The sequence below is a fragment of the Theropithecus gelada genome, chromosome 4, assembly GCF_003255815.1.
Source record: "Theropithecus gelada isolate Dixy chromosome 4, Tgel_1.0, whole genome shotgun sequence".
NCBI classification, from domain to species: domain Eukaryota; kingdom Metazoa; phylum Chordata; class Mammalia; order Primates; family Cercopithecidae; genus Theropithecus; species Theropithecus gelada.
The window spans coordinates 119,230,434-119,245,235 of NC_037671.1; the positions used below are offsets into that span (position 1 = coordinate 119,230,434).

The 14,802-nt window shown below is 33.7% G+C and overlaps 1 protein-coding gene across 3 annotated transcripts in view; it reads right to left on the bottom strand.

The window, feature by feature from the left end:
• The window catches only part of STXBP5 (syntaxin binding protein 5), a 194,690-nt gene that overhangs the window by 158,334 nt on the left and 21,554 nt on the right, over positions 1-14,802 (bottom strand). For all 3 annotated transcript variants that reach the window (XM_025382961.1, XM_025382960.1, XM_025382962.1), the window contains exons 3-4: positions 4,082-4,163; positions 126-226 (exon numbers count right to left, since the gene is read on the bottom strand). In XM_025382961.1, the coding sequence (XP_025238746.1) occupies positions 126-226; positions 4,082-4,163 (183 nt within the window). The remainder of the gene's footprint in view (positions 1-125; positions 227-4,081; positions 4,164-14,802) is intronic.

Below are 14,802 nucleotides of genomic sequence, written 5' to 3' on the forward strand. Positions count from 1 at the left end.
GTTTTTGAATTAGTTTTTAGATTGTGCATAAGGTCCATCACACACAAAAAAATCAAAGACTGAAATTCAAGAAAATATCATAATAGTAAATATCCTATACATAGGATAACTGGGAGAATTCTTACCTTTCTCGGCAAAATTTAAGCGAATGTAGTATGGCAGGCCTCTTCTGACGCAAATTCCATAAGTGTAAGGTGTCATCAGCCAAGGCACTCACAAGAGCTCCCTTAAAAATCAAAAATAATACATTTCATATATAATACATTTTATAAACATGAAGCCTACTCAATAGCTGCCAGAAATATCTCCTTCCCAAATTTCAAAACTTTCTGCCAGCAGATTTAGATCTAAGAAACATTTGCCTCAAATTCAAAACAGCAGATGTAAAAAGTGCATGTGTATTACATGTATGTAAATAAATTAACTTCTTCAATAATTTAAAGTATAATTTAGTATCTCATAAGCCGAAAGTATACTAGGATCTAGTGGAATAGTATGGTTAACATCCAGTTATTTAACATTAGAGATCAGACTGTAAGTTACTTTGTAACTATTATACATACCTCCTTGATTAGCAGAGCAAAATATGATACGAAGTAACACCCTCATTTCATTTGGCTTAAGACAAATCCTTATGGAAGTACTATGCTCAGATCATAATTCTACTATTAGAATGGTATGGAAAATAAACATAGCATTTGGCACACTGTAATATCCATGTCTGAAGGTTTGAAATCTGACTAATTTAGAATGTTAAAATGTCTGATACAACTAAATATTATTATTTATAGGGAAGAAAAAGCCTGGCAGTATTTGAGAATCATTTAAGTGGCTCATTCTCACCCAAACCCAACAAATCAGAATTTCCACATCTATGGTTTAGATGTGGTTTGCAATGCCAAAACACATCATGTTGAAGTGTAATTGCCAGTGAAGTGGTGTTGAGAGGTGGTGAACCATCCCTCATTTGTGTCATAAAAGATCTGCCTCTGTGAAAGGTTTAATGCAGTCTCCAGGTAGGGAGGGAGTTCCTTCCCTCACAGGACTGGATTAGTTCTTTTGCTAGTGAGTTGTTATAAAGTGAGGGTGACCTCTTTGCTCTCCTGGCATGCACGAGCTTCCCTTTCTGCTTCTCTACCATGTTATGAGGCAGCATGAGGCCCTCACTAGAAGTCAGCCAGATGCAGCTGCTCAATCTTGGACTTCCCAGCCTCCAGAATCAAAAGTTAAATAAATAAACTTCTTTCTTTATAAATTACCCAGACTCAGGTGTTCAGTTATAGCAACAGAAAATGGCTGAAGACACAGACCAAAGATCTATGCAAGTATACTTTGAAAAACCTCTAGAGATGATACTGATATAAAATTGTAAATGCAATGTGACAATTGTGAATAAAATTAAGACTCTCTAGACTAGAGCTGATTTATTAAGACATCTGAATGCTTTTCTTCAAAGGAGTTAGAAATCTATCATCAAGAACTGAGAGAAGAGTAAGACAAGAGATGTAACATGCCAAATTTATATTAATTTCAAAAAAGATTTGCAAGACCAATCTTTTAGGTTATTGTAAGAAATTGTAAAGTCTCCCTCTTTCAAAATAAGAGTTTCTCATCTACTCAGAAGAATTAAAACAGCTACCAGGACAAGATTTATATCATCTCTCCAACTCCTTTCCATCTTCAAAATTCTATGAGGGCTACCCTAGTATGTAACTTCTGTTGACAGGACATGACAACTGGAAAGCAGAAATACATAAAGTCCACATTCTCTCCATTTCACTAAAAGCACTGTCTTATCTAGATCACTTTGAAGTAGAGAAACTCAAAATACTTAGGGTGTCAAAGATTTGTACTGCTCTTTCTTATTTCCATCAAATAAAAGGCCAAGTCACCCTCTTTCTTAATATGTTTACTGCATCTCAAAATCTCCAGGAAGAAGAGAAGACATAGAGCCAAAATAGCAATAACAACTAACCTCCTCTTATGGTGGCTCCTTCACCTATATAGTATATAGTTTTCCAAATCTGAAAGCAAACAGGTCCACCTAATTGTCAGATTTCCACTTTTTAAAACAAACAAACAAAAACTACCTTTATGTATTTATAATTTAATATTTAAGCAGGTCAAAAAAAAAAAATGGCCCTTCCAAAGAAGTCTATGATCAATCTTGCTGAAGAGAAAAAGAACACTTAATATGAATAAAAACAGCACAAATTTAAGATTTCTAAAATTTAGGTCTACAGTAAATGATCTGCCGTATTTTATTAACATTGGCTCAAGTGTTGCTTTAAAAAATAATCTTAACACAAGTATAAAAATGAAGAACAGGACAGGCATGGTGGCTCACGCCTATAATCCCAGTACTTTGGGAGACTGAGGCAGGCAGATCACAAGGTCAGGAGTTAAGAGACCAGCCTTGCCAACACAGTGAAACCCTGTCTCTACTAAAAATACAAAAATTAGCTGGGTGTGGTGGCATGCGCCTGTAGTCCCATCTACTTAGGAGGCTGAGGCGGGAGAATCATTTGAACCCGGGAGGCGGAGGTTGCAGTGAGTCAAGACCACGCCATTGCACTCCAGCCTGGGTGACAGAGTGAGACTCCATCTTAAAAAAAAAAAAAAAGAGAGAGAGAGAGAAAAAACAGGTTAATAGTTGCCAGGGACTGAGGGTGAGCAGGAATTCAATTACAAAAGGATTCCCTTAGTATTGAAGGCACTTCTTTATTTCTGAGGGAATTCCTTCCCTTAGTGCTGAGGGAACTGATCTGTATCTTGATGTGGTAGTCCTTACATACATCTGTACATGTGATAAAATTGAACTACACACACAACACACAAATGAGTCCATATATGAACTGGTGAATCTAAATAAAGGTCTATAGTCTAGTTAATAGTATTGTTTTGATGTCATTTTCCTCGTTTGCTATTGTATTATTGTTATATAAAATTTTACTACTGAGAGAAGCTAAAAGGGTACACAAGCTCTCTCTCAAACTATTTTTAAACTTAACCATGAGTATAATGATTCCATAATAAAACATTCTTTAAAAGAGGAAAAATAATCTGAGTCTTCATATATGGCTTCAACAACTTTCTACATTGTAATTTTTAAAAATTTAACATTTTAAAATGCCTGATATACACTTCTATACAGGATACTGAAGGTTTTAAAAACACATCCGCTGACCTTGAAAAATCTAGACAATTGTAAATTATTTGGATTACAGTTTTATGGAGGTTTTTATGTTGTCATAATTATCTTTTTATACCCAGGATGCCTTTCTTAAATCCTCTGGTATGAATAAAACATTTATCAAAAGCCACAGGTATTCAGGAATTTATTTTCTCTCACATACATTTAAGAAATTATTCCACGGAGCCTAAGGGTTTATGGACTAAACTAATGTCCACAATCTATCCTCATATTTAAGGAGATCAGAGCCTTTTCTGAAGCAATTTCTCTTTCTTCCTTCTACGACCAGTTTTCCCTATCAATACTTGCAGTAAACATCTATTCTCAGAGCTGCTCGTATGTTCTCAAAATATGCAAAAACCGTGTTTCCTATGCTGATAAAATGCTGTTTTCTCTAGCTCCTTCCATACTTTCAAAAGGAAAGGCAACGTCAATTACTTAAAGCAACTGACATATTTGTGTGTTAATTAAGAACTCTGGGCAGTAACTACTTTCTAATGAATGAATGTTGGTTTCTTGGTTGTATTTCAAAGCAATTCATTAAAGAAGCACATTCTTTGATTTGTAATAAGCTCAATCTTTTAAAAAATATTTTAATATAGATTTCTATGTTACCCAGCATTCAATATCCCTTAAAATTTAAATGCAGCATGTTTTACCAAAAACGTTTACCTTAGGCCATTTAGTTTACAACATTGTCTTCAGAAAACATTTTACATTATTTATGTAACTGTTCATGACGCTACTTTAAAATGAATTACTATTTCTGATTATAAATTAATTTTTGTTCAAATATTTAAATAAATGTGAACGCATGTAAGAAATCTGAAAGACTAGATGTGGCCCTACTTTAGATATAAGTAGAAATGATTAAAACAATTCACTAACCTCATTAATCAGGAACTGGAGCTGGATTACTGCAGCTCCACTGTCATGCTGGCAATAACATTCTACTCCTGGACGACCAAAGCTGTAATTAATTCCATTAAGGAGTTTATGGTATTTGTTTGGTTTTTTGAAACTGGTAAATTATATAATAGGCTGATAAATATTCCAATGACCTCATTTTCAATACAGGCTATTTACTGAAGTTGAGATTTAGAGCTAGGTTTGTTACACATCCATCTAATAGTTTCTGTTGAAAAGTCTCAGAGATTACAGGTTTAAACAAAATAAGCAAATTAGAAGAAAATGAATTATTAACATCAGCAACATATTAAAACAAGATAATATATAGGTTAATATATTTTATGCTGGCCCATATGTATTATATAGGATAATACATTTTATGCTGGCCCAAATTATTTTCTTCATCTTAAAATAACAAAAAGACGACAAAGGTGGTTGGATCTACAGAACGTCCAATTTTGCTGTAATCAGCAAACAAATCTGAAAAGTAGGCAAATGTCATTTTGGAATGTTGCTTTTCGGAACAGTAATCTTTTTACTATCATTTTTCATTTCTGCCGTGTAATTTTTAAGTAAGGCTAAAAATATAATGAAGAACTACATAACTATGTTTCTAATTGACACATGATTTTGTTTCACCAAATGAATGTGTCCATCTTTTACAACAGGCATGGATACTGATTAAAATGAACTGGCATACAATAATAACAGCAAATATTTATATAACATTTTCCATGTGTTAGGCATTATGGAAATGTTATTTATATCAACTCATTTAATCCTCATAACTCATGAAGAATATGTTATCTTCCCCCATTTAAACAGATAAGGAAACTGAAGTACAAAGAAATTAAGTAACCTGCCTCAAGTCACACAACTAGAAGTAGCGAAAATAGAATATAAAGAAGCATTCTGGCTCCAGAGTCTACACTCTAAATTAGTAAAGCATGCTGAGTAAAAACATCAAAACAGAACAGAAAAAAAAAACTGTACATTTGTAGAACTCACTATGTGTCAGGCACTGTTATATGCATTTTACCTTCATAAGCTTGAAATAAGAAGGCAGTCATTTTAATCAGCTGTAAACTAATCTCATTTTGCCAGTTATTAAATATTACCCTAAAGTAAAAAGTAAAATGTAAAAATAAAATTTGGTGGGATTTAATAAATTATAGTTGCCGGTATATAAATTCACATTCAGGTACAGTCTGTTTCTGTATTCTAGTAATACATGCCACAAAGTTCTTAATGAAAACAATTGTGCCATAGGTTTAATTCCTATTTGCTATGATTTTTTCCTTTGGATTTCTAGAAATTTTCTAGACGGTACTCATTTTCAAGAGTTTTTTCTATTTATTACTAGCAATTAATTATAAATTTTATAAATTAACAGGTTGAGTATGTTTAGCTCATAGTACCCTCCTCTTTAAACACCTAGAATTATTGTTAGTAGTAATAATAGTAGTAGCAGTAGCAGCAGCAGCAGTAGTAGCAGTAGTAGTAGTAGTAACAGTAGTAGTAACAGTAGTAGTAGTATTTTTGCTATACCAGTTGCTCAAATACAACTGCAGGAAACCAGATTTCAAATTAATAGTATTGGCAATGTGCAAATCACACCATGACAGGCCATAAAAAAGAAAAATCTGTGTATCTGTTCACCCATTTCTTTCTTTAGAAAAAGAACCTGCCCTTCTACCCAGTATAGTGAGTCTAATTCTAATCTCTTCAGCTAAATTATTCTTTCTGGCATAAATTAGCATATTTTATAATTCCCATTTTACATGAATGTCAAACCTCTCTTTTGAGACCAGATCGGGATCAAAGAATAAGTTGATTTTTTTTGAAAGTGAGTTACTGTAGAAAATCATAATAATTATACTTACCTTACATATTATTTTATCACAAAACATATACAATACTGCTAATCTTTTGATATTAGGCAAAGATATTTTCTTTAAGTATGAATCTATTAACTAAAAATCAGAGTTGTTTTTCTTGAGTAAAACATAGCTATCACTACCCAAGTATAAGATTTCCAGTTTAACTTCTTAAATGGAACTTCAAAGATAATGTCAAACAATACAAGTACAGCATTCATATACAGTCTTACTATTCTTTTTCAGTCATTATAGGTATCCACACCAAATCGGGAGGGAAATTTTAAGTGACTGACTTTCATAGTCTTTTAAATGCATTCATCTTAGATGTTTATTTAAAAATATCTCTTTTGACATTTGTACTTCATCATTTTATAGAATACTAAGGTGATTTACCTGATTAGAATATCTAATACAATAGACATAAAAACATTGGGCATACAGAAAAACTGATTCTTGGTAAGTAAAGAATAAGCAACAGGTCTATTAATTTGAGCTTTCTTAAGAAATAGCTTACTGGTTTTGAAATTTCAAATTGCCATGGGCATCAATCAATGTTTTCTCCAAAGAGAATGAAAAATGTCTATAAATTTAGGAAGTCAGTTACACAGAGGTCAAGAGAGGTTTTACTCTTATGCTATGTATGACACTACTCTAAACAAAACATGTACTTTAAAATTGATATAACATAGTTCCTTAACTTCTAGCTAATATGATAAAAATAACTTCTTAATAAACAATAAGAACCATTTACTGAGTAACTACTAAGTGGTTAGGCACTATGCCTTAAATACATAATGGCACCTAATCATCACACTAATTCTGAAAGGTAGTTATTATTCATGTTTTACAGGTGACATTTCTAAGGCTCAGAGAAATGATTTTTTATCAAAGTTACTTATTTCATTCCCTTTTTCCTGTAAATAAGGCAGTACTATACAGATGCAGCTAGCCCCAAGGGGTCCTACCACCAAAACTGCCCTATGGATTGGAAGAAAAATTCGTACATTATTACTTCATAACAAAAAATTTTAAATTAAGTTCTAAGAATAGATAATGATACATGTAATCTTGAGAAACTAACATAGAAAGGACACAAAGTTCAGAGCAAGTAGTTCCCTATCCTGGTAGTTTATCAGAATTGTGGCCCCAGTGCAAACTTGCTACACCCGAATTTTCAGAGGAGATGCCTGGGTAGGTTGTTTGTTCATTTATTTATTATTTATTTACTTATTGTGCCACAGGAACCATCTGAGGCACAATGAGACTTGAAGACCTCTACTTTCAAGTTAGTTCGTATGCCAGCTCTGCTATTAGATGCTGTGATCTGGAGAGAATTATTACAGGTCTTAACTATCTAATCTATAAAATGCATATAAGACCTATCTAGACTAGCTTGCAGAACTTCAGTGAGGATTAAACCACATAGAGTGCACTTACCAAATGGTATCCACTATCATTATTTAAGACAATGTATTATTCACCATGTTGGCTAGAACTAAATGTTCCCTGACAGTGGACATACCATTATAATACAAGAAAATGTCAACACTGAATTTATTAGATCACAAAACATTCATATCTTTTCACATCTATAATTATTATTCCTTGCACACGATTTTTCCTAATACTGACATTACCGAGTTAACATTTTTATTAAAAAAGTCAAACACTGTAATGAAGATCTGCTTAGTGATTTCCATTTACTGTGGCTATGTTCACAATTAAATGAAAAACATTAAATGTCGGAAACTAAAATGAAGAAAAACCAAAAGATTATACACTGAACATTACCGCAAATTTATTAAGTGAGGAAATATTCACTTACTATTCTAATATTTGTTCTTTTATATACGTATAAATCAACGATAAGGGAAACGTAAGTATCTTTTTCTGTCACTGTATCTTAGCTTGTAACTCTAAACTTCAATGTATTCTTTTGAAGATAATACAATATTCCTATCTCAGGTACATTTCTGTCCTCAATTTTTCTATTGCTTGACTAACAAGAGCTATAATAACTACCTAATCCCACTAGTAATTCTTGTTTTTAAAGCAAACCAATTAATTTATCTGACCCACGATACATGTCAGATAATTCCTGCACAGCTAGACTCATGGTCCATGTTCAGACAAGCACCATTATCACTGGCGTATTTATGAAGAGATGTACGAGACAAAGTTAAAACAGATCAGGAGCACAGTCTCTGACCACAAGGCTCTGTAATTTAGTCACGACCCTCTATGTAAGCAATAGGAGAAAAAGAAATAATTACAGAAAAAAAATAACATGACAAAACTAGCAATTAATGAACAAGCAGGAAGAGGTGTACAGGACACATGAGCAGAAACAAATGCCAGAGCCAGTAAAACCTTTTTTTTTTTTTTTTTTAACAGTAGTGTATATCAAATTCAAAACAAGCATTAATCTCACTGCTTAAATGGCTTTTTCTGGTTGATTGGTTGGGAAGGGAGGAATAAATGAGGAATTGGGAGGTCTTTAAGTATATCATCATCGTCAGCACCATCATCATCACCAGCATCATCACTGAAGCTGAGATTTGCTGAACACTTAAGATGTGTCAAGTAAAATACTACATATGTATTATCTCACAATAGTTCTCTATGATAAGCTCTGTTTTTACAAATAAGGAAACTCAGGCGCAAAGTTTAAGTAACTTGCTCAAGGCTACTCACCTAGTTAGTAAAGAAGCTGAGATTTGAACCAAGGCAGTCTAATTCCAGAACCCACAGTATAAATTACCAACCCTTATAGCACACACGCAAACACACACACACAGCAAAATATATTAAGAGCCCATTTTCACATGTAAATGTTACTTCCTGATTTATTGTAAATCATCTTAAAACTGGAAAAGGAACATATATTTACAATCAATGTTTCACAACTGAGTACTTAATAAACCCAGATTGGTCTAACTCTATAAAACTTAATAAACCCAGATTGGTCTAATTCTATAAAACTAGACTAAATGTAACTTGTAGTAAGTGAACATCACACACCAATTAGATAGTAAACAATATGCTAATTTAAAGAATAATATACTAGAGTCATTTCTCATTGTTAACAATTGTTAGCTGAGGGTATCACGTTTAAAAATTAATTTTAATAATGAAGAAATATAGCCCAGCAAGATAAGCAAAAAGCTAGAATTCTGTATTCTAATTCTAGTTGTAATTTTGAGACAACCTCCTTACAAATATCTCCATGTGTAAAATGATAAGCCAAAAAACATTTCAGAGTCTATAGCTACTGAGAGGAACAATACTTGGCAAAATTAAATGAGAAATAGAAATAAACAATCATATCTTTAAAAAGTATACGGGATCAATGGAATACACGATGTTAGAATACAGCGCACAACCACACATCTCAACGGGTGTAGAAAAAAAAATCTGACAAAAATCAACACCGTTTTATGATTAAACACTCAACTCAATAAAACTAGAAATAGAAGGGAATTTCCTCAACATGACAAAGAGCATCTATGAAAAACTCACAGCTAACATCCTTCTCACTGGTGAAGGACTGAATGCTTTCCCATTAAGATAGGGAAAAAGACAGCCTGTCCATTCTCACCACTCATCTATTCAACATGGAATCAGCAAGGTTGCATAATACAAGACCAACATACATAAAAATCATACCCTGGCAATGAACGATCTGTAAATGCAATTAAGAAGATAATTCCACTTACAATAACATCATAACGAATAGAATATTTAAAAATAAATTTATCCAAAGAAATTCAAGACCTATAACATCAAAAACTAAAAAGTACTGCTGAAAGAAACCCTAAATAAATGAAAAGATATCCTATATCCACGGAACAAAGACAATATTATTAAGATGGCAATAATCACCAAACTTATCGAAAAAACCTAAACAATCTCTATCAGAATCCCAGCTGTTTGCAGAAATTGACAAGCCAATACTTACATATCATTATATGTAATTATAGCTCACTAAAGCTGTTAAAAACAAGAATTAGCTTGTATGAATGATAAATATTAACACCATATATGAATAGGTAATAAAAGGCAATGAATTTAAGGCAAGCAAACACTAGAATTCTTAATGAAAACAAATTAAAACATATGATAGTCTTAAATATATTTTTATCTGAAACATTTAAACATTTTTCATAAGCAGTGAATGAATTTAACTATTTAGCAACCTAAATGAAATACAGCACAGTAGGAGAAAAAAAACCCTACGGTTTAGCATTTTTGCAAGTCAGCTACTTATTTCCTTCTGTCCTGCATTTGACTTTTTAAATTTATTTCATCCACGATTTACAAACAAGACGTATTTAACAGATGAGAAGCAACAAAGAAAATTCAATATTCTTGTAAATAAATAAGAATGTTGATCATGTAAAGAATTAGTATGGTTTTAGAAATACATGTAAGTAAAAGTCCCAAGAAAAATATTTTACCCTTGTAAATTACAATCATTTGTATTTCTCACTAATAGTTTAAAATCTACATTAATTCCTAAAATATGCTGAAGAAAATTGCTCAGAAAATCCCAATTTTGGATATTATAATGACTGAAAAGTAGTATACAGAGGTCTTTGGTTCAAGATACCAAGCTGAACAAATATGTATGCCGTCATTTCATTCCAAGATCCCTTTAAAAAGGTAAAGCCAAAAAATAAAGGACCAGAAAAATATAAAATAAAAAGTAAGCAATATAAAGATCATTTCAGAACATGTAACATCCAACAAGAGAAAACAAAGAAAAAGAAGAAAAGTATCAACGAAATAATAGAAGAAAACAGATTTTACTCCGCTTCTAATGAACATGGGTCCTTAGATGGAAGTACACAGAATGATAAACGAAATTAGTCCCAACCTAAATACGCCACTCTAAAATGTTCCTTAAGGCTTAAAAAGAAGACCTATAGACTTCCAGGGAAAAAGAAACAAAACAACAAACAAGTGACCACCTGCAAAGAAATGATCAAATTGCTAGTTTGCTAGCAATGTTTACTAGTTGCTAGAAAATAGTAAAGTAATGTCCCCAGAGTTATAAAGACATTCAAGCAAACCCCTGACAAGATCTAAATATAGAACAAAGACTTCTAGATATTCATGGGCCTCAAATATCGTATCATTCTTTTTGGAAGTCATTTAAGACTATGCTCCAATAAATTGAAAGAGTAAACCCCGCCCCCCCACCCCCACACACAAGGCAATGACGGGGAATCTAATAAACACTGAATTCAACCCAGAAAAAAAAGATGAAAAAAACCCAGGAGGAAAACAGTACAGTTGACATAAACAACACTGGTCCAGCTTAGAGAAGAACAAGGAGGTATTCACTGGAGGCAGGTTCATGAGAACAAGAGGGCTCCAGAGATGTGATTCCATCCTTGAGAAGCCTCAGGCATTTAACCATGAGATGACAGCAGCCAATGCACAAGGGAAGTGGGGGAGAAGGAAGAAAAGCAGCTGTACAAGAAAGGAAATGTATTCACAGGATATCATTTGACTGTGGAATAAAAAAGTCATCACAGGAAAAAGTCATAATACATACTGTTCACCCATTTTCAACTTTTAGAATCAAACTAAAAGTTTATATTAATTACAAGTGACTACAGTTGGCAAAGGAAAGGAGGATGAAAAAGGAAACAGGGCGGGGCACAGTGGCTCACACCTGTAATCCCAGCACTTTGGGAGGCCGAGGTGGTCGGATCATGAGGTCAGGAGATCCAGACCATCCCGACTAACATGGTGAAACCTCATCTCTACAAAAAATACAAAAAATTTAGCCGGCCGTGGTGGCGGGCACCTGTAGTCGCAGCTACTCGGGAAGCTGAGGCAGGAGAATGGCGTGAACCCGGGAGGCAGAGCTTACAGTGAGCCAAGATCGCGCCACTGCACTCCAGCCTGGGCGACAGAGTGAGACTCTGTCTCAAAAAAAAAAAAAAAAAAAAAAGGAAGAGGAAACAAACATGGAAAAGTGATGGATTAACATTCTCATTTTACAGAGTGGGGAGCCAAGAGCTAGTATGCACAATTGACAGAGCAAGAAATACAGAATTAACTATAAGATACTTTTTGAAATTTACAAAGGTAACAAGGAAACAAAGTAAGAATAGGCACAAGACTACAGGGGAGGGGAGATATGAGGCAAATTTTATTAAGGCAGGAAATCAACCAATAATTTATAAAGTTGAGGAATCAAAAAACATTGGCAAGAGATTTTATTCAGAGTTAGCAACATGACCAGTAACAATTAAATGGATCCTTCTCGGGAAGGGGTAGGCATGGGCAAGGTAGGACATGTACTTTTCATCACAGCCCCCACTATACTATACTACTTAATCTTTAAACTATGCACATACCTTTGGAAGGGTGGTTTCCTTTAGTGTGTTTCTAAAGTGGAGAAAAGTAGCAGTACAGAATCAGACATACAATTATTGGGTTCATTTCATTATGTTATTGTATCCCTCTAACTGACTTATACCATTAATACTAGAAAACCTGAACCAAGACCTCTCTCCAGATCCACACAACAGGAGAACCTTGTTTTCATACCTCACATTCTGGAATTCTGAATCACTTACCTAGTCTTTCTCTCTTCCCCATGACCACTGGTTTCTTTCCAACCCTACCTGCTTTCATTCACTACTATACAGGATTGTGTGGCAAGAAAAATGGGCATATTACGGGGAAACAAGCAGAGCTTCTTGTACTAATGATCCTAATTAGTCTCCATGTTCTCCCATTTTGTAGCTCCTAGGAAGTAAAGATGGCAAGTTACAGAGTGATATTCCTTAACCATGTTTGCTTAACCCATTCAATTTTTCTTATTTGAGAACTTTAATAAGCACTGAGGGTACAAATCATAGTCTTTATCCTCAAGGATCTCAAAAGTTTAGCAACAGAATTATAAAAGCAATATTAACAGTTGGGTCTTCAGTTACTCCAAACAGATAAGAATTTTGTAGGTAAGAATATTACTTGAAAAAAATACTTTTCAATTATTCTCACAAACATCAGTTCATTTGAAATTCGAGCATGTCCTACACTATTCTTATATGCTCATGCCATTCTTTGATTTCCCTCCTTGCTTATTATACAGTCATACTGAATTCTGTACCTACTTCCTTTTCCTTCAGTTGGGACCATCTTTGGCTGAATTACACAACTATGTTTGGCAGCCTATGCTATACTTCCATCCTAGAGTGTGGAAGGCTCTCAAACAGTCTCAGGTAATAAGAACACGTTTATCTGCTCTCTTCACTCCCAAAGCCTGGAAAACCATATGACACACAGTAGACACTCAATGAATGAATGAGTTTTCTTAAAACCTAAGAAACATGTTTTATGTCCAGTAATACCTTTTTTTTCAGTAAGGGTCTCACTCTGTTACCCAGGGTAGAGTACAGAGGCATAATCATGGCTCACTGAAGCTTCAACCTTCTGGGCTCAAGGGACCCTCCTGCCTCAGCCTCCAGAGTAGCTGGGACTACAGGCACTTGCCACTATGCCTGGCTTTTTTTTTTTTTTTTTTTTTTTTTGTGGTAAAGCCAAGGTCTCGCTTTGTTTCCTTGGCTGGTCTTGAACTTTCGGACTCGAGCCTCCCAAAATGCTGAGATTACATGCATAAGCCACCACGTCCGCTCCAGTCATATCTTCTTAGGTAAGATTAGTTCACTTTTCAGAAAACCAATAAAAAGTACACAACAGTGGAAAAATGTTCGAATCCTGTCACTATCAGGAAATTGGACTCGATTTTCTCTAGGATCCATTATGGCCCTTAAAAATCCCATAAATTATATTTCTAGCCCATTCATTTTATCTTCAATGATTCTTTTTTAGGTTATTACAATCACAACAACATTTCCTCTTATTGCTTATTCTTCTTTGTGGGATTTGTACTGTCAGCAAAGTAGAAACAAAAAATAGTAAAATAAACATGCCATGGGCCCCCAGTCTGTGATAAAGTCTGAGAGTAACGCTCCTGGGCAAGTTTTCACTACTGTCATTACCACTGTGTATTATGAAAACGTCTGACACACATATTCTGACAACCTCTACTTTCATGAAGAATGAGACAGTATCAAAACTGGTATATGTTATAAATTATTAATATTTTTAAGATTATATATCTTTTCAGAGAATCTGTTCATCAATTATTTTCAATGAGGAACAAGGCAAAGAAAAGTAATGATATCACTCTAATCTCTACAGAAGGGACATATTCAATTTTCCAACCTAGGAATGGAAGACATGGTACACATAAAATAGAAAGCAACTAGAGAACTGTGATATCCTGTGAGGTTTCTAGAAATACATTTATATCTTGCAAAGTTTAAAGAATAAGGATCATGATATTTTCTATGAACTGTATTTAGAAATGACAATAAATTATCCCACAATAGTATATGTTTAATTATATAATATTCTGTGAAAGTAAATTTCTTGGAGCAGATATTCTCCTAATAAACCAAGAAAAAAATTTAAGGGAAAACTGTTCCTTCCTACCATATACCACAGTAAAAAAGACAAACCCAAGAGCACAATTTTAATTCATCAGAAACACCTCTCTTAACATTTCTTTCAGTACATTCTTTTACTTTCAGCAAACAGGGTAATTTAAACCTTTTTAAGTATTTTGATATGCCTTCAAAATGTTGCTACTCTGAATTGCATTACTACTATGAATAAAAAGTCAGTAGATGATTTTTACTTTTAATGGCCTAAGTCTCGAAGAGATTTAACCATGATTATTTTTCAATAACAAAGTCAAAATCTAAATACCACTGTAATGGGATCAAAGAATATTGA